Source organism: Crassostrea angulata, chromosome 7 (assembly GCF_025612915.1).
Source record: "Crassostrea angulata isolate pt1a10 chromosome 7, ASM2561291v2, whole genome shotgun sequence".
In the NCBI taxonomy this organism is placed as follows: Eukaryota; Metazoa; Mollusca; class Bivalvia; order Ostreida; family Ostreidae; genus Magallana; species Magallana angulata.
This window is the reverse complement of record NC_069117.1, coordinates 53634241-53652724: the sequence shown is the minus strand read 5'-3', so window position 1 is coordinate 53652724 and position 18484 is coordinate 53634241. Positions and strand designations below refer to the sequence as shown.

Genomic DNA, 18484 nt, shown 5'->3' with positions numbered 1-18484 from the left:
GATACTTTTCTTCTACTGAAAATGATGTACCATTTAGCAGTTGGGTGCGACTGAAATCCATCATATTAAAATAACTGATTATTGTCATTTCTACTAACTACATAATGTACACATCTTTTTTTCTGTGGTACATATAACTTGTTCTCATCATGTTTCCATTCCCAAGTTAATTCTTCCAACCCAATTACTTTATAGTATTCTATCCTGCCATGGACTCTTATGTGTAGGGAAACACCTTGACCCACAGTTGAAACCAAAATATATTAGTGCACCCCGTAACACAAATGAGATGATTAAGTGCGTCCAGACTTACCAATTTATTTAAAAATGATGATTTCTAGTCATAAAACTGAACTTAATAATAACTGAAATTCATCATTTTTAGAATAAGGGTAAACAACAGTCATAAATATTTGGAGTTTAAAATATAGAGTGACCTTGGAAAAATGAATGACTGTATTTCATCATTTTTTTTTATCAAATTGGTAAGCCTGTAAGTTAGTAGAAAGGACAATAATCAGTTATTTTTCAATGTGATGAATATCAGTCGCACCCCTGACTGTTTAGAATGTCGATTAAAAATTGCTTTTTTAAATAGCTTTAGAAACAAATTTTGTTTCATATGGGCAATTTGTGGATCTTGGGAAAGGGTGATGTTCTGACACCCTCACTCTTTCCTCAAATTAAAATTTTCATATCTACGTAGTAAATAATCTCACTGAAAAGGGTACATATACGTATCAAACCCTTCGGCAAACAAACGACTAGTAAATCCTAAGTTTCACTCAATCCCTCAGGGCTGGTAAAATTTACTTGATTAATGAAGATAGGCTAATTTGAGGGGCACACTCGATACATTTGCACAGTTAAACCTCAAACAGTGGTAGTGAAATTTACCATGGTAAATAATATATACTTAATTGTGACCTCACTATGTTCCAACTACGGTATTGGCTATATAAATGTATAAAAAAGTGTTGGAGGAAATAATCAAAAGATGTATTTAAAATGTTCTCTATTTCAATCAACAATTTATTGTAATCAAACATCATGCAAACTCTTGGAATGTGGATATAAACAAGAGGCCCAAGGGCTCTAACAGTCACCTGAGTATTTCAAAAAACATGATAAAAAATTAGCATGTTTTTAAAATAATTGCTGTAAGTTTTTTTTAAAATATTTGGTAACATTCAATGTCTAGTAGATGGACAATTGTGACTCATTGGAGTAAGTATGACCTGAAAAACATGTATGACATAAACAATAGGCAGTTTAAAGGTTTTGAGATTAACGCTGTAAATCTCAAAATTAAAACAGTATTTTACCCTAGGGTCATGAATTTCACCAATCAAGAACAGCTCTTTGCTAACTTAAACTATGCACTTAGTTTTCCTATTATATGCCCAGTATCAGTAGTAGAAAGGATGATCTTTAATTAAAGAGTAAAATCCATGTCCAAAAGAGCCCCATCCTAATAACAGAACGTCTGACCCTGGGTTCATGATTTAATTTAAACAATTTATCTGGATGTTCAAATGTTAAAGGTCAATGTATGTCAATAGAAGAAAAACAAATAGCAGTACATCCTTTGATTGACTCAGGTGACCTACAAAAACCATAAAACAAATAAAAATAAAAATTAAAGTAACTAAAAAAGACACAATGTCATACATAACTCATACAATGCTAAAAGAGATATCCAGTAAAACTTGCATATGCAGCTTTGTAAAAAAAAAAATTGCACCATTTTCTGTAGTGATGAATCAACATGTACCTCTAGTGATAGAAAATCTCAACATTTTAACATATTAAAGGTATTTTCCTCTCAAAAATACAAACAATTAAAGAGTTCACTGTAATGAAATTAAGTACTTTTGAAACTAAAAAAGAAGATTCATAGACAGTAGATGCCCTACTGGATTTTTGAAAATTTCTGTATTGCTGACATTTTTTACCCAAAGCAATAGACAAAGTTCTTGATATACAAATTATAACAAAGGAATTCATATATGATTCAAACGAATTATTTTCCAACATTTTCAGTTCCAAGATACTTTCCTTCCAATTTGAAAGGGGCACATTTATACTGAAGACACACATTTTAAAACATCTTCAGCTGTTGGGCGTAACAATTTGTCATAGTTTACACAGAGTTTTATAGAGGTCATGACTTCTTCTGGTACACCTATGACATTAACATTTGGGATGGGGGGCTCTTTTTCTGTCATCTTCTTCTTAATGGCATCCACTGTATCCACCACATCATCTACTGACCAAGTATCTTCCTCAGTTGCAAATTCAATCAAGGTAATACCAAGGGACCAAATGTCTGAGCTTATCCTAGTTTTTTCGTTGTGAATCAAACACTCTGGGGCCATGTATGACGGTGTTCCACAGGCATTTCCAATTTGGGTAGTGCACATACTGGCTGCTCTGGCTGATTTTATGCGGCTAACTCCTAAGTCACAAAGCTTGGTAGTATGACAAACCTTTTTAATCATGATATTGCTGGGTTTAATATCTTGGTGAATTACGGGAGGAACTAGAGCATGCAAATATGCCACACCTTGTACACATTGACTAAGAATGAACAATTTGTCCCCAGGTTTTATATCCATCAGCTGCCTTGTTTCTTGATCAAAAATAGCATCTTCCATATTACAACCATCAATGTATTCATGAACAAGATAAATTGTGGTTGGTGCTCTAGCTACAGCCAGGAATAGAACAATGTTTGGGTGACGGATCCTAGAGCTGATGTTTATCTCTTTTTCTACCATATCAAGCATTATACTTCGATTCCTTTTGGTAACAGTGAGTGTCTTTACTGCAACAACTGATCCTGCCCATTTGCCTTTGTACACAGTTCCAAATGCCCCAGATCCTAATGCAGTTGAATAGTCTATGTGTAGGTCATCAACCTTTACTTCAGGAGCAGCAAAACACAAATTCTCTTTGACACATGAAGAATTCTTCTTTTCTAAATCATCTGGCTTTCTCACCAAATCAGAGTTTTCAATTCTAACCTTCTTTGAAACAGGAAAGTCTTTTACTACAGCTAAATCAGTTGAATTAGAATATGAATTTGGTTTGACAGATTCTGCTGGTTCAACTGAAGTCTCACATCCATTTATCTCAATAGAAATGATTTTGATTGGTTTGGACTTTTGCTGAAGATCTGCATATGAAACCAGGCACGTATATGTTCCAGGTTCGTTGACAATGTACAAGCTACATTCCCCATTATTTACTGGAATGTCATCTCTAAACCATTGATACTCGACATTTTCATCTGCATTAGGAACAACTCCAAGCACACATTTATCCCCATCATAACCCCAGATCTCAATTGGTTCATGAAGAATGATTCCTTCCATGTTTTCAGTTTTGAGGGATGACGGGAATTGGACAGTCTTTTCTAAAATACCATTATGAGTAGATCTTTCAAACTTGCAATCCAAAAAACACTTTTGACCTATTCTGATCCTGCTTATGAAAAATCCATGCAAACATGGATTGTAGTCTTCATCTTCATCCACTTGCTCAGTAAATGACGAAATATTTTGGCACTCTAAAATTGAATGACATTTTATCAAGTTACTCTCGCTATCATAGTTCGAAGTATTTTCACGTGCATATTGAATACTGATAGCTTGTTTTTCACAGACAGCACCAGATAAATCAACGGGCACAAGATGACGCTGAACAGAAAGGGATGCCAGATCAAGCTCTTCTACTTTAGAATCCTGTTTTCTGTCCGTCTTTATTCTACCCAAGGTTTTCTTGTCTGAAATTTCAGGATCACTAATGTCACTGGAAATATCAACTGAGGACCCTTACCAAAATATAAGGCCTCTGGCAAACAGTTGCCGCAAATATGCAGAGAGGTTGCTGCAAATTTGCGACAAACAGTTGCAGCAAATTTGCGGCAAGTTCAGAATTCGTATGCAAATTAGCTTCTGGCAAACTGTTTGTTGCAAAGTTGCGGCAAGTTCAGAATTCGTATGCAAATTAGCTTCTTGGAAACTGTTTGCGGCAAAGTTGCGGCAAGTTCAGAATTCATATGCAAATTAGCTTCTGGCAAACTGTTTGCGGCAAATTTGCCGCAAGTTCAGAATTCGTATGCAAATTAGCTTCCGGCAAACTGTTTGCGGCAAATTTGCCGCAAGCTTACAGATAGACATAGCAACTTTAAGATATTACAACATAAGAAAAACAATTAATAAACACTAATAATCATTTAATAATGAGTTACTAATACATGTAGTATGCTTTTCAATCAATTAACAAATAACTTCTACTGGTGATTGACAAAGATGTTGTTTAACTTTAACAGTTGCAGCAAAATTAAAGATAAAGGACACAAGTAATTAACTTAAAATTTTACACATTTTATAAATTTCAAAAATAAACACAAAACTGATGAACAAACCATATTGAAATTTGACAAATAGTACTCAACCGATAGGTGATGATTTGTTGCTGCAGATCGATAAACTTGAATGCAGTTTGATCACAACATGCATGCACAGATGGACTTGTCAAAAGTTCACAATGAGCAAAGTTCAAACCATATACCATATTTTTCGGAAATTAGGTCGATACTTTTACCGGTAGTTCACAATTAAGCCCTGCACGGTCACTGGTCATGTTACAATTAATCACGGATTCTTTAAGGCATTCTCGATGTCTTTTTTATGACGGTCTCCTGTACGTGCTCTCCGATTTAATTTCACACATAAACAATATCACACAAATAGCCGAATATCACAATAATACCCACAAAGGAATGTTCAGACTTCAGCACTGTTGTTTATATGCTTTTCTACGTAAGTCTTACACAAATTCTGTCTTCACTCTTTTTTGGTTGCATCATTTGATCATAAAATCAGTGGGTTTTTTTTTTTTGCATGGTTTTCTTTAGGTCTGTGTAACCCAGTCACCAGGGCAGACACCTACTGGGAAGATAAATGGATTTCATATAAGCACAATTGTTTTCAGATTAAAACAAGTTAGCCTATCATATACTTACTCAATCTATAAATCTATATAAAGCTACAAATTTGCACTAGGCCTACTCTAACTCTGACTATGCGAGTAGAACATGAATTCTTTTATTTAAGTAATAAAAATGTAAATCATATAAAATGTACTTTTACACTATGTAATGATAATTTCCTAAATTTGGCGTTGTTTAAATAAATTTTAATCATTTGTTCATGCATCACAACGATGTCAATAACGAGCGTTTTGCTCGATTCGACACCCCGCATTGTCAAAGGGACGGCCTTATACTGTTAAACTCATTATAAAAGATCACAGTCTTTCGTTTTATATTCCAATAACTGTTTAAACTGCCATTCAACGAATATGTTTTCATTACTTCACTTACTTTTTCAAAAACGTGCTCATGATCATGCAGTGGCCTTGGGTGTTGAGACTCGATTCATTCACTTATATTCGTCCTCTGTTTAGCCGTGGATTTTCCAAAAGTAAACACTCCATTGACAATGTTTCTTTTACCTTGTGCACAGCCTTATTCCCTTATTTTCATTCACTTTACCATCTCGGTGATGGCAGACAACATGGCAGCATCGAATGTGAAAATTGGCGGCTAGCTATTGATCGACCAATCAGCGCGCGCGTAGCTTAACATTGAAACAAAAGTAAAAGTAGAAACAAACACTGAACAGCATAACGTTACGGAAAACTCTTCAATCTACATGATTCAACATCAAGCGGTTTATATACTCAAATCCAAGTTGACTGATATTTGAAGGTAGGAAAAAAGAATATAGCATAACAAAAGAACAGACAGGTTGGTGTTCACGTAATACGTGGGGTCTGGGGGGGGGGTTCATTATGAAGCATCATGCGATTAAAGTTGATCTTATTTTCGTAATAATAAACATTTTAATCGGGACTATCTTAGAATAAAACTTAAATCCAAAAATAGATTTAATTTTTCTCTATAGCCTACACAAATTATAAAAGCAATTCATTATAATTGACAGTCTTAAATTTGTGCTGAATGTGTATATATGAAATTGTATAAGTCTTATTTCTGGTAAAGCTTTGGCAAGCTCATGAAGTAAAAAAAAAACAGAGAAAAAAGAAGAAATGTTTGCGATAAACTTCTGGCAAATTTTTAGGTGTTTGCCAAAAGTTTGCCACTTCTAGCGAAGAAGCTGCAAACATAATTGGGTGTCTGGTAAACTTTTGGCAAAATATAAGAGGTTTACCAGAAGTTCGCTACTACTGGCAAAGATCGGCAAACAAGTTTTAAAGTTTTCTGGTAAACTAATCAGTTTGCCGAAAATTTGCGGCAAGTTTGCTGCAAGTTTGCCGCAAACAATTCATTTTGGTAAGGGGAGGTAATCCTCTCTTGAGTCATTAAGTAAAATGTACATCTTGAAAGATGGAGCCCATGTGCTTGCAAATATTTTCCAAAGCATTGGTTGTCATCTCCCTGTATGTCAAAATTCTTCAATATCTTTCCTGCATAATCACCCAAACTCAGCTCCATCTGATTAACATCTCCGTATTTACATTCTCCTGTGTGAAAAATGACTTCCTTTGAATGGTGAATAACAGCTCTAATATCAATATCTAGGGATGGCAGAGGAACTTCTCTAACACCTCCTCCATCTTTGTAAAAAACCTGCTTAAAACTACCAGTATCATTCTTGAAGTGTCGCCAACCCACACGTATTCTTGGGTTCCGATTCCGTGTATACTTTTCATATGAGGAGAATGTAGATTCAATCTTTCTCTGTAAATAAATAAAGGAAGATAATTGAGACTCAGATCAATGAATATGCAGTGGATATATCATATTACATTTGGGATTTTTTTGAGTTAGTATAATATATTATTGCCTAAAAGTAAGGCCAAAAAATGTATATGCATTGGTCCATGATCAGGCACTGCTGCTTAAAACAATTGCTGTTGCATTACCTTAATAAATTTTCTTTTTTTGAGGGGGTCTGGACCCCCTCCCAAAACTAAGCATGCAGCCACCTGATGCACAATATTTATGAAATATTTTGCATGAATTGATGACCAACTCATTAATTTTTGGGGCCTTATTATTATGTTAAGTACACATATTGCTAATGGTCAATGCAGATAACACAACATTACCTTCTGTGGTTGTGCGCATGCTTTTTTCTGATCTCTAATTTTTTTCATGATATTAGCAATTCCTTCCTCTCTCAGACTAGTATTTTCAGCTTCTTTTCCTTTTAAAGTAAAAAAAACCACAAATAACAAATAAAATTTACAACAAAAAAAAAATTCAAAGCAATATACATGTATTAACATTAGCTTAATATTACTTGTATTAATCTTTCATTAACATTAAAATTTTGATAAAATTAAATGTAAAAAATGATGAATAATAACATACCTTTGACTACATGAAATGTTCGTCTTTGTTTGAACCACCCCCCTTCTGGTGTAACAAATAATCCATTTTTGGATGGAATTATTATTTTTTCTTTTTCTGCGATGTTATCTGCATATGCCATTGACGTGGCTCCAGGGAAAGCTTGAGCTGAAGAAAATTATAGAATATACAAAGATTATATTACATACCTTAAAATTCATTTAATCACTTGTTACATTGTAATTAAGAAATATCATTGTAAACATGCATGACTCTAGAACTGCAAGAACTAATATGAACTGTTCACTTAATTAATAAGGCTGAGTATGAAATATATTATCTTTAATTTAATTGTCTAAAAAATGCTAACATCAGAAATTTCTAAAAAAAAAAAAAAAAAAAAAAAAAAAAAAAAAGGATCACTTGTCTGTCATTGCATGGCTTTAAAACTGTGAAGACAATATTGATATTCTCTGCATAATATGTCAGATATGAAATATAGGTGTATCTATTTTTTTTTCTTTCTCAAAGACGTTTGATGATGTTATCTTTTAGGATTTTATACATCTACATGACTATCTTGAATCATTATATGTATTAAATGCACTGCCCTATCGGACACTCTCCAATCTTTGGTAAAAGATTAATTTAGGCTGCTTCTATTCTATTTATCCCTCAGGATAAATCTTGAGCAAGCGTGGACTTGATATGTCCTAATAAGCACTGACTCAAGATCATTGTTGCTCTTTCAGGTGATGGTCCATGCAGCATGTATCTCATGTCTTACAGTATTTTAGTATAACTCTTACTCAATTATATACATGAAGTCAATTTTGTGCACATTATCCATTGATCATTGCATTATATCATTCTACAAAACTGTCCTACTTGGTTCATCCCTCACAGACCTTGATAGAGCTTACCTTATTCAGTAAATACATGAAATGACACCCACAAATTCAATTTCAATTAAGTTGGGATGTATTATTATTCATTAAATTTGAACCCTGATCCCGATGTATAATGGAAAAAATGCATACTCGCTCCTAGTTTTTCAGGAAATTCAGAATTATGATCAAATTGACAGTTAACATCACAGGCAGAGAGAGAGAGAGAGAGAGAGAGAGAGAGAGATGGGGCCTCAAATTTGGGACCAAAATAGAGTATGTGCAGATACAGAATTTTTTCGGGGGGGGGGGGGGGGGGGCTGTTTAAAGTTTAAACAATGCAGACATCCCTCAACATTCCAGAGCTGACCTGTCCTGGAATGACTGAAATATTTCTTTTTTCTTTGCGCATCATTACTTGTAGGTTAATCAGCATTTTTTCTATATTCCAAACAAAATGTTGAAACCTTTTTAATTGCTTAATATCCTCCATGCTAATGACTCCTTTGATGTTTTTCCACCATAATTTCATTTCAGACGGAACTTAATTGGGGCAGAGGCAATTCAAAAGGAAACTCGTAATACACACAACTCTTGTACAACAATCATAAAATAAAATAGCTATATATCGTGTAATATTTAAAGAACTATATAAATTGGATAAAGAAAACATTTCTAAGCAAAGGTTGATAAAAATTCAGAGTAAATTCAGAGTAAATAATCATGATTGAGGTAAATAACATATAAACCTCTATGGAACCTCTTTCACAGGTTAATTCCCAGACTTGGTGTGTAATGTATTGACATTTGGGAAGAGGGACTCCCCACAAACCCTGTGCAGCTGAAACCAACGTAGGGGTGTAATTTTCTAGGTCTCTCTTGGCCTTCATTAACCAATCAATTGAGTTTGCCAGGGGGGTTTCCTAGGCATACATGTATTGTTTGGTAATTATAAATATTTGAATTTTGCAGGGGGTTGGCTAGACCCTACCTAATACCCCTTTCAAGATCAACCATGAGACAGTACCGAGTATAAATTGAAATGATTTACAGCCACAAGACTAGTTATGTATTCATAATGTGCACCTTGTTCTAACCAGCTCACCAGCAGATTTAATTTGTACGGCGGTTTAGGTAACGTTTCCTACCCCCCCCCCCCCCTTTACACACACCAGCTATTAAATTTCAATATACGGCATACACTTACTTATAACTTAGAATTAAGGATATATTGTGGTTGGGGTTCTACGAAAAGAATCAAAGATCTACTACGGGAAAAAAGTACAGCATGACAAGGTCGTAACACGTGCAGAAATTTCAAGTGCGCCAAGTAATTCTGGCAAATAGAAATGAGAACGTAAATTTGGGTAGGACCATCTTCACACATGCGATGGTGCATTTTGACTTACCTAGTTCATCTAGGCAAAATGTGTTCTGCCTTATGATAAAGCTGTATTCTTTGAGTCCATCTGTGATACTTATTTTATGAGGTTCCATGACTTTTATTTAAGGCGATCAATTTGCCGACGTTATAAGATACGGCATTTGATTGGATAATGCTTATACCTTCTGTTTGAAAACATTTCATTGGTTGGTACAGTTATTGAATCTCGAATCTCGAATTTCGAATCTCGTATTTCGAATCTCGTATTTCGAATCTCGAATCTCGAATGATCCTTCTCGGCTTTCGTACAATTTTGTTTACGACAACTAACACATTATCGCCGACAAATGACGTTTTTTCCTATCTAATGGCTATTGACAAAAGCAAGTTTATCATCTTGTGTATATGAGTTAGAAATCATAGCCTGTGTGTTAAGGTGCTTGAGTGAACACAGAAATAAAATTCAGAAATTGATCAAACATTTTTTTCTGTTGAAAATTGTGCTTTAAGGATGAAATAAAATTTTCCGAATTTTTTTGTGTCCATTTACTACGTTCGTTAGTAAAAAAAAAAAATGGAATTTTTGATTTCATCTTTTATGTACCTAATCTTTCATATATGTACCCTTTTATGATCTCCTCTCATCCGAGATAAAACAATCACATGAATAGTTTAAGTTTAAACAATATCTTATTTTATTATTTCAAATTGACATAGGATCGGACAGCAGGCATGGCCTATTTTTCCCTCTCTCTACAAACAAGATCAAGATATCGTTGTGAAATCAAATTGATAATACAAGTATGCTGCATGGGAAAAAATGTTTAAACAAAAGATGCATAGACAGCAAAAATCAAAGGATTAAAACGGAAAAATGCAATAAAAAAATAATAAAAAGAAGAAAAAATACACACGAAAAAACAAAAAACAAAGACAAAAAAAAAAAACCAACAACAAACAAACAAAAAAACCCCCAAAAAACAAAACACAAAAACAACAACTTAAGTAATGAAATAAATCTGCAATACAATCCACAGACTTATCTTATGCTAATCAAATACAGTTACATATCAATATTTTAATATTCTTATAACATCAAATATTTTTATTAACAGTTAACTTATATTGATAAGTACCATATAATAGAATTTCTACGGATATTGCTGTGACATAATTGTATATAGTACATAACATTTCACCCCTATCTATGGCATATTTTTGACATGAAAGAAAAAAATGTCCAGTATCTTCGTGTGAATTACCACAATACTGACAAGATGGGTCTTCATTCAAGAAATCTTCATATAAGTGTGCACTTAATTAAGTTACTTGCTTTGTTTCTGAGTTGACAGTGTATTATATTTTCCCTTCTGGTTCCATGGTCAAACAGTTTGTTTTTCTTTGGAAGATTTTTGTTGAGCTTTGATTTAAATTAGGCAACTGAAAAACAATCTTTAATGCCTTGTGGCAATTCATTCCAAGCTTTGATAGTTGATGGAAGAAAGCTATTAAAGTATGGTGTTGTTCTTAAAATAGGAATTCTTTATGATAAAACATTATTATTTGTAGGGATAGACTGTTTACATTCAATCCCAGTAGACTTTAAAGGGGCATGGTCACGATTTTTGTTAAGAAATATTTTCTTGTTTTACATGTTTACAAAGCTTCAGTATGATACATATAATAGTCAACCACAGTTTGAGCATAAGTAGACGAGATATAAATGAGATGCAGAATGCAAAATTCCTTGTAATGTGAACAAATTCTTGGAATTGTTTATTAATGTTCTAACTGATTCGTAGATAGAAAAGTCAGCTTAATAAAAAGTTTTTACCGGTATATTGAATTAATGTTAACAAAAACAAGGAACTAGCATTGTTTACATATCAAAGAATTGTGAGCACTGTGTTTTGCTTATAACTCTAATGCTAACACTAAAATGTTGATCGATCATTAGAAATGCATTACCAAAGCATTGTAAACAATAGATGAAAAAAAAAAAAAGAAAATTCTACCAAAAACGTGACCATGCCCCTTTAAGCTCCATATCCCACATTTGAAAGTCTTTAAAATACACGAGCACAATTAGGTACATTTTTCTCCTGCAGTTGGTCAATGTATTCTGTCAAATCTATATAATTAAAATGTAAAAGGAGAAAAATATACCCAAATGCTCTAAAATATAACATTTTAAAAATTCAAAAGTCCACTTGGCCTTCCCCATTATATACTGATGTTGTTTATTTCGTGTAAATTCGATTAACCTTTCCCAATTTTACATGTCTACACTACGTTTGTCACGTAGCATCCCTATCGGTAAGGGTGTTTGATGCGAATTTATATGCCATTCATATTCATTTATGCTAATGCATTATTTGTAAGCTATATTTTCAACATATGATATTTCTGAACGCTAAATTTCCCCTTAACTGGTAAGATTTTGGCAATAAACAATTTCACGTGACTTGAGTTTTGCCCGACTTGCTTGATTTATTCATATTCATATCATTTTTTGGTACTAGAACCTGCTCAAGATTAGGGCCACAAACCAAAACGAAATTCACTGTTAGTGGGTCTACAAAATCACCAATAATGTGTCAATTATTAAAATATAAGATTTATCACTTTATTCACACTTATTTGACAAAAATATCAAAATCATGCTAGATTGTTATATAAGTATACGACAAAAAGGGGCCGGTGACATTTGTCTAGGGATATCATCCTTAATTTGCGCCAATGTATAAGAATTTGCGTTTGCGCTAAAATATGTATGCGCCAATTTTTCTCCTTTTACAGTTTTTGGATGAATTCTAAACTATTTCTTCGGTATTTGTGTTGAGTAAATTCGTTTGATTCAGTTAAACAAAGAGAACATACTTTCGAAAAGCGTTTACTGAATAAAATTAACATGTTACAATATATTTGATTGAAATGGCGTTGCTTATAAAACAATCAAACGTTCTTTTGTTTGAAAAGAAATGCTGTAAGTATAACATAATGATCACGCAGACGAATTTCAAATAAAGCTTTTTAACCAATGGATCAAGCCCACACATTTTCAGGATAGGTTTTCTCAACAGCTGTAGTCTCGTGAGCTACCTAAATAGTTTTATTATTGTTTAGATGATAAACTTAAATTTTTTCATCTGAGTGGTAATGAAAGGCAAATCATAATAAGAAATATTTAAATATATAAGTAGTTTAAGCGCATAATGTGAAAGCTATGTATTTTGTTTTAATTTGATTACTCAACAATTTTACGCAGGAAACTAACATTGATTTTACTTCCTGTTAACAGCCACACAACATGTTTTTTTTTAATATTAGCATGCATATGCCATTGGTGTGATTACAAATTTCAGTTTGTCATATCTGTCTCCTTCCACCTATGGAATAATGGTTGACAAGTAGAGGTCTACCGAAGAAAATACAGGTCAAAATTGGAATAGAGGATTATCACTACTCAGTTACCAGAAATATGTTGTCCTCTCATGTCATTCTCGTGGTGCAAAGACGTCTGTTTATTTTCTTCCTTTAATTATAAGATGAAACCATCAGGTTAGGTTTGCATATGTAATATGTGTGTTTTTAATAATCTAAACACAACAGTGTTTTTGTAACAGTTAAGGCAGCTTTTCAAAACATTTTTCAGTGTTTTTAAATTTAATTTGCTGACCAATGAAAAGTTAAGCATACACGTGTAGGTATTACAATTCTCAAATTTAAAAACATTCTATAGTTTCTATAGCTATAGAAAAGAGGAATGAATAACACTTACCTGAATTTCTTGAGTAATCGTGAACTGAATGCTAGATAAATGAGTGGGTTAACAACTGAGTTCAAAGGCAGTAGACCATTGATAAAAATGTTGACTGGAGTTGAGATATGTACTAGGCCATGAATAACTAGTAGGGTGACGATCATATATGGAGCCCAGCAACAAAAATATGCTGAAAAAAATTGCAAAAAATTTGAAAACGTAAAGACGTCGGCGTCTTATACTTTTCTTTTAGCAAACAATCGAAAACTCTAAATAGAATAAAATCAACTCACCTACAACTATCAGGAAAGTCATCTTGATGGTCTTCGTCTGAGATTTCGACAACGTTGGTTCTCTTTGTTCTGAACCCGAGGAATGACTATTTCTTCTTGAACTAAGCAAAGATAATTGACGTCTATTGGAAGATGGTATTTCAGTTGATTCAATTCCTGGAATCAGTTGAAAACAAAGATATGAAACACCATGTGTCAAGCATTAGTATTTTTAATGTACAAAAGGTTCCGAAACTTATCTTCATTATTTCCAATACTATAAAAATTTCTTAGGTTCATTTACGATTCATTAGGTTGTGGTTTCAATATACGTCTCTAATGAAAAAAGGTATGTGGAAATTCTGCATTGCAAAAGACATGAAAGAACACGGATAATAACGTTGAAAATTGTGCGGAGATAATCCGAGAGACTTCAGAATGATTAAAATTGTAAAATTGTCTATTATTCATATCCCTTAAACATTCCCTGTGAATTTTCCAATAGAAAAGATGGTAATTCATTAAATAAATCTTTAAATCTTTTTACCTATTCCCCATTCCGTTTCAGTTGTACTATTTGACAGATTTCTTTAGGTATATATATTGTCTTATTTGCATATTGGTTTCTTTACCTGTGTCTCTCCTTGACACCCTACAGATTATGACGGCAATTACAGAATAAGAGATCATCAGGATCATCGTTGGGATGATGAAGACGACAACGAAGATCGTATGAAAGTAAATCTACAAAATTATTATACAACTAAAGTATATTTTCCTAAGTGTACATTATCTACATGTATTAATGTAAATTCCATACGTATAAATACCTGACATGTTATTTTCACATGATTTTCCATTATATTGTCTCGTAAAACAAAACAAAATTTAACGCACATGCATTAGAGATATTAAGCAACACTATTACTCAGTATCACAATTTTTGTGTCTTTTACTTTAGTACTGAACTACTTCTAAAAAGATATGTTAAATAATTATTCCAGCTCATTTAATTTTACATTAAAATCTCAATGAATGTAAATTGCGTTTATACATGTTTATAATTAACAAAAAACCTTGTATTCAGTTTCATCGAGATCTACGTAACAGTCTTTGTACTCATCATCGTATTCAAATACAACAGGTCCCATTATGGACACAACAAATGCAGTCACCCAACATGACAAGCATTGCAGAATTGGATATTTCCCTGAAATCAAAATAACATTCTATTCAGTTTACAAATGGCGCGTGTTTAATTATTATATTAAGAAGTTTTTGTAAATAGGTGATGGTATGATATTTAACCTCTCACTCGCTGGCTTCCAAAAGGTCTTAGAAGTAGGTGCAAACGGTCCAAGCTCAAGGCAACCATAACTGTGATGGATCCAAAAATACCAACATTCTGTCATGAAAAAATAAAAGCAATTCGGTTTTTTTTAATTTGGGATGAGACGAAACGTTTAATATGATCATTTTTTTCTTTATTTTAAAATATTTTTAAACGGATTTGTTTATTTCATAATAATAGGTCGAACGTAATATGACCTTCAGGGACGCTGTGACCTAATTTAATAAATTTAGCTTTTCATCCTACATGAATCTTTTTCCTAAACCCTTTGTGCGTTATTTCCGTAGATAAACGGACTTCCGAAACGTTCATACGGTAGGACGGAACATAAGATTAGTCATCATAATCATATTTTTTAGCAATATCTCATCAGGAAATTTTTATCCTTTATAAATATTAAACTACAGATTTTATAATGAATTACTAACAAAGATAAACAAAACTCACCGCTAAATATTCTTGTAGTTTACAAAGTGTGTCCCCTCCATAAAAACGTCCATCATTACAGTGTCTCACAATGCGTGGCACAATATAAAATATTCCACAGAGTAAATCTGTTAATAAAATAGTCGGCTCTGTTTTATCCAGTTTTACAAACTTCTCGGTCCTATAATGTTTCTCTAACTATATGAAAACGCGATATACGAGAGATATCTGTCATTTTTTACATTTACTGGTATTTATGATACATCACAGAGCAATTACATTATAAAAACAGAAATCTAAGATAGCATTATGATTTAAATAAGTTAATATAATCGATTTCTAAGGAAATAAGCGATGGACAAATGAATGAATGAGGAATATATTTTTGACTTTTGATTTTTTATCTAAATGAAAATGAAATGAAACGAAAAGATCTAAGATAACCAAATGTTGATATAACTTATGAGTTATTGTTAAAACAAAATTGATTTTTGAAGAAATTCAAAGAAAAAAACGAATCAGTATAAAGCTGTTTCAATTGTTAAATCATACCTGCAACTGCTAGATTTATAAAGTAAAAACTCATCCTTGACTTTTGAGCTACATTGATAATCACTACAAGAACAGTACTGTTTCCCACCAGAGTAAGGATCAAAAGGACCACATCAAACACCAAGTTATGTATCTGAAATTATGAATTAATTTTAAAATATAAAAAATTATGCTTTAAGAGTTTAAAACAAAACATGCCTTTTTAAATGTGTTTATAAAACCTACTGTAAATTGTGTCAACCTGATAATGTTTTTAATATAAAATTGCTTACCATTCTATTTTTATAATATTCCATTATTAACTTATGACACAAAGTTGAGAAGAAAGTAAAATTTTGATGAGTATATATTAAGAAATTTCATTTAAATAATCATATAACTTATAATAAGTTTCATACAAAATAATGTACAATGAAACTTTTTTTCAAATATGATATCTCACGAAAATAAATATATTTTCTGTAACAGAAAAAGTGGTTTCAAATAATTATTTGCGATTTACAAACCCTGGTATTTATTATAAAAAACTTTTTCAATGATCATTGATTACATGAAAAAGCTTCTTCGATCCTTACCTGAACTCAATATATTTGAATCACATGAATGTTTTTGCATCTTAAGCATAGTGCTAATACTATCTATGTTTAACTGATGCTAGCAAAAAAAAAAAAAGAATCAGATGTATTATGAAATTTATGTTCTTGGGAAAAGGTATTATTTATCATAAAACCATTATGAACACAAGCTTAACAAAATTGTTAATTTTAATAAACCTACTAAGTCAGGCTTTTCCTCTTCTTGTGTCCAATTCCCCCTCCAATATGTCCAATTGTAATACTCCAACTCATAGTTGTACTCTTCATATTCCATCGTCCTCGTTATGTGATACTAGTACTGAGATATCAGGAACAAGGTAATACACGCTACGCCATCTGTTTCCTGTATCGATACATAAATATTCAATTGCAGACACCCCCCCTCTCTCTTTCTCTCTCTCTCTCTCTCTCTCTCTCTCTCTCTCTCTCTGAGATTATTTTAAATCTTATACACTTGAAATAAACAAAGTTCGTTTTTCATTTTGTTTCCTCTAATATTACTGAACGATAATTTAGATAAATAACAAGTGTTTTACAAAATAATGTGCTTCGGCAAAAGTTATTTACATATCAGTGAAACGTGCTTATGATAAAATAAAAGATTCTTTATCATATCTACTAAGTCATATTACAATTATGTTTATTCAAATGTAGATTGAACAATAATGCACATTATCAAGCAATGAATAAACATATAAAGATTACTAGCACTTACATGCTTTCATCATTAAACCATTCATTTTACTGATTTGAAAATGGTGAAGCAAATAAGCGAAGATTTCTTGCTTCTTTTAGCTTTGTACAACAACTATTCTGGGAAAAAATTTTCCACGAGCAAGTGCTCGTTTTATGAGTAAAACCCTGAATACTTAAATTGTGGTATAGAATGTGCTTTACACAACACTACAATCATTTAACATACTGACTGCTGTTCATGCTTAACAGATGTAACGCTTGGCTATTGTTAAGTTCTTAAACCCATTCTCTAATCAAAATACTGAAGAACTGACGGAAGTTGATTTTGTCGATGTTTATTTATTTCAAAATTAATGATATGTTATTTTGCATGACAAGTACATGTAGTTTCTATTTTGTATTTGAATTACGCACATTTTTATAATATGGAGTTTTGGACTTTTTCGACAAGAATGTCCCCATATGAATCATGTTGAAAAATATTTAAAGATAAAATTAATTCAATCAAACTATGTATCAGTAATAGAAATATTTCTCGAAAATTGTATGGATCCAAGCAATATTGAACGCAAGAGAGACTCTCTGCTTTTCGGAGATTTACGGAGACAGCCGAGCGTCGAGTTGAACAAGACTATATTGAACTCTGGCATAGGAATACATACGACTACAAAAAATATCTAAATTGTTCGTACCATTTAAATTCTGACTATTTTCAAGGTATTTTAAAATAAGTTTCCTTGAAAAACAATGGTTTAGCATACATTACATCGAATTTATCAATTATTTAAAAGAACTAAGTCTTGTCAGCAGCGATGATTTGTGCTGAGGTCCAAACACTGTTTTACTTTTGGTTTGTCCGAGTAACTGCATAGGAGAGTTGATTAGAATTAACTCCCAAAAAGCAACTCATTACGGGCCGCCAGAAGGCGGGCCGTTATTTGATACACATTTAGATATTGTAACTGCGTTTCTGTGGGGTAGTTTTGTTTTCATAGAATTCATTTCATGCTTAAATTCTTGAATTAAAAGTAAATTTGCATCTAGAAATATGTTTTATGCCTTTAAAAATTATTACATGCTTTTTGTTTTACTCGTAAATGAAAAGTAGGCCATAGACTGTCGTTTTAGGCGCGTTTTTATCGAGACTTTAACTCTATTCGGAAAATTTCG

General features: G+C 32.5%; 2 protein-coding genes across 3 annotated transcripts; both read right to left on the bottom strand.

The window, feature by feature from the left end:
• Positions 1 to 1118: 1118 nt before the first annotated feature.
• Positions 1119 to 7624, bottom strand: LOC128192837 (uncharacterized). The gene is made up of 4 exons (XM_052865821.1): positions 7409 to 7624; positions 7144 to 7241; positions 6375 to 6772; positions 1119 to 3834 (listed from the first exon to the last, which is right to left on the bottom strand). Exons 1-4 carry the CDS (start codon positions 7527 to 7529, stop codon positions 2082 to 2084), a joined length of 2370 nt encoding a protein of 789 aa, XP_052721781.1. The 5' UTR covers positions 7530 to 7624; the 3' UTR covers positions 1119 to 2081.
• A 5306-nt stretch (positions 7625 to 12930) lies between these two features.
• LOC128192833 (mesotocin receptor-like) lies at positions 12931 to 16960 on the bottom strand. Of its 2 annotated transcripts, XM_052865817.1 has the most exons (9): positions 16800 to 16958; positions 16023 to 16155; positions 15492 to 15598; positions 15002 to 15098; positions 14770 to 14903; positions 14326 to 14437; positions 13715 to 13870; positions 13440 to 13611; positions 12931 to 13193 (listed from the first exon to the last, which is right to left on the bottom strand). In XM_052865817.1, exons 1-9 carry the CDS (start codon positions 16890 to 16892, stop codon positions 13151 to 13153), a joined length of 1047 nt encoding a protein of 348 aa, XP_052721777.1. In that variant the 5' UTR covers positions 16893 to 16958; the 3' UTR covers positions 12931 to 13150. The 2 variants fall into 2 exon arrangements, with proteins under 2 accessions (XP_052721777.1, XP_052721778.1); XM_052865818.1 differs by lacking the exon at positions 14770 to 14903 and having other exon boundaries at positions 15009 to 15098; positions 16800 to 16960.
• Positions 16961 to 18484: the final 1524 nt, after the last annotated feature.

What these genes read in the sequence shown, in the direction of transcription:
- LOC128192837 (XM_052865821.1), bottom strand. Translation starts at nt 7,529, where the DNA reads ATGGCATATGCAGATAACATCGCAGAAAAAGAAAAAATAATAATTCCA. An exon ending in AACATTTCATGTAGTCAAAG is followed by an intron (nt 7,242 to 7,408) that starts GTATGTTATTAT and finishes TTACTTTAAAAG; the next exon opens with GAAAAGAAGCTGAAAATACT. An exon ending in CATGCGCACAACCACAGAAG is followed by an intron (nt 6,773 to 7,143) that starts GTAATGTTGTGT and finishes ATTTATTTACAG; the next exon opens with AGAAAGATTGAATCTACATT.
- LOC128192833 (XM_052865817.1), bottom strand. Translation starts at nt 16,892, where the DNA reads ATGGAATATGAAGAGTACAACTATGAGTTGGAGTATTACAATTGGACA. An exon ending in AAGAGGAAAAGCCTGACTTA is followed by an intron (nt 16,156 to 16,799) that starts GTAGGTTTATTA and finishes TCATAATTTCAG; the next exon opens with ATACATAACTTGGTGTTTGA. An exon ending in CGATTACTCAAGAAATTCAG is followed by an intron (nt 13,194 to 13,439) that starts GTAAGTGTTATT and finishes TTATAATTAAAG; the next exon opens with GAAGAAAATAAACAGACGTC.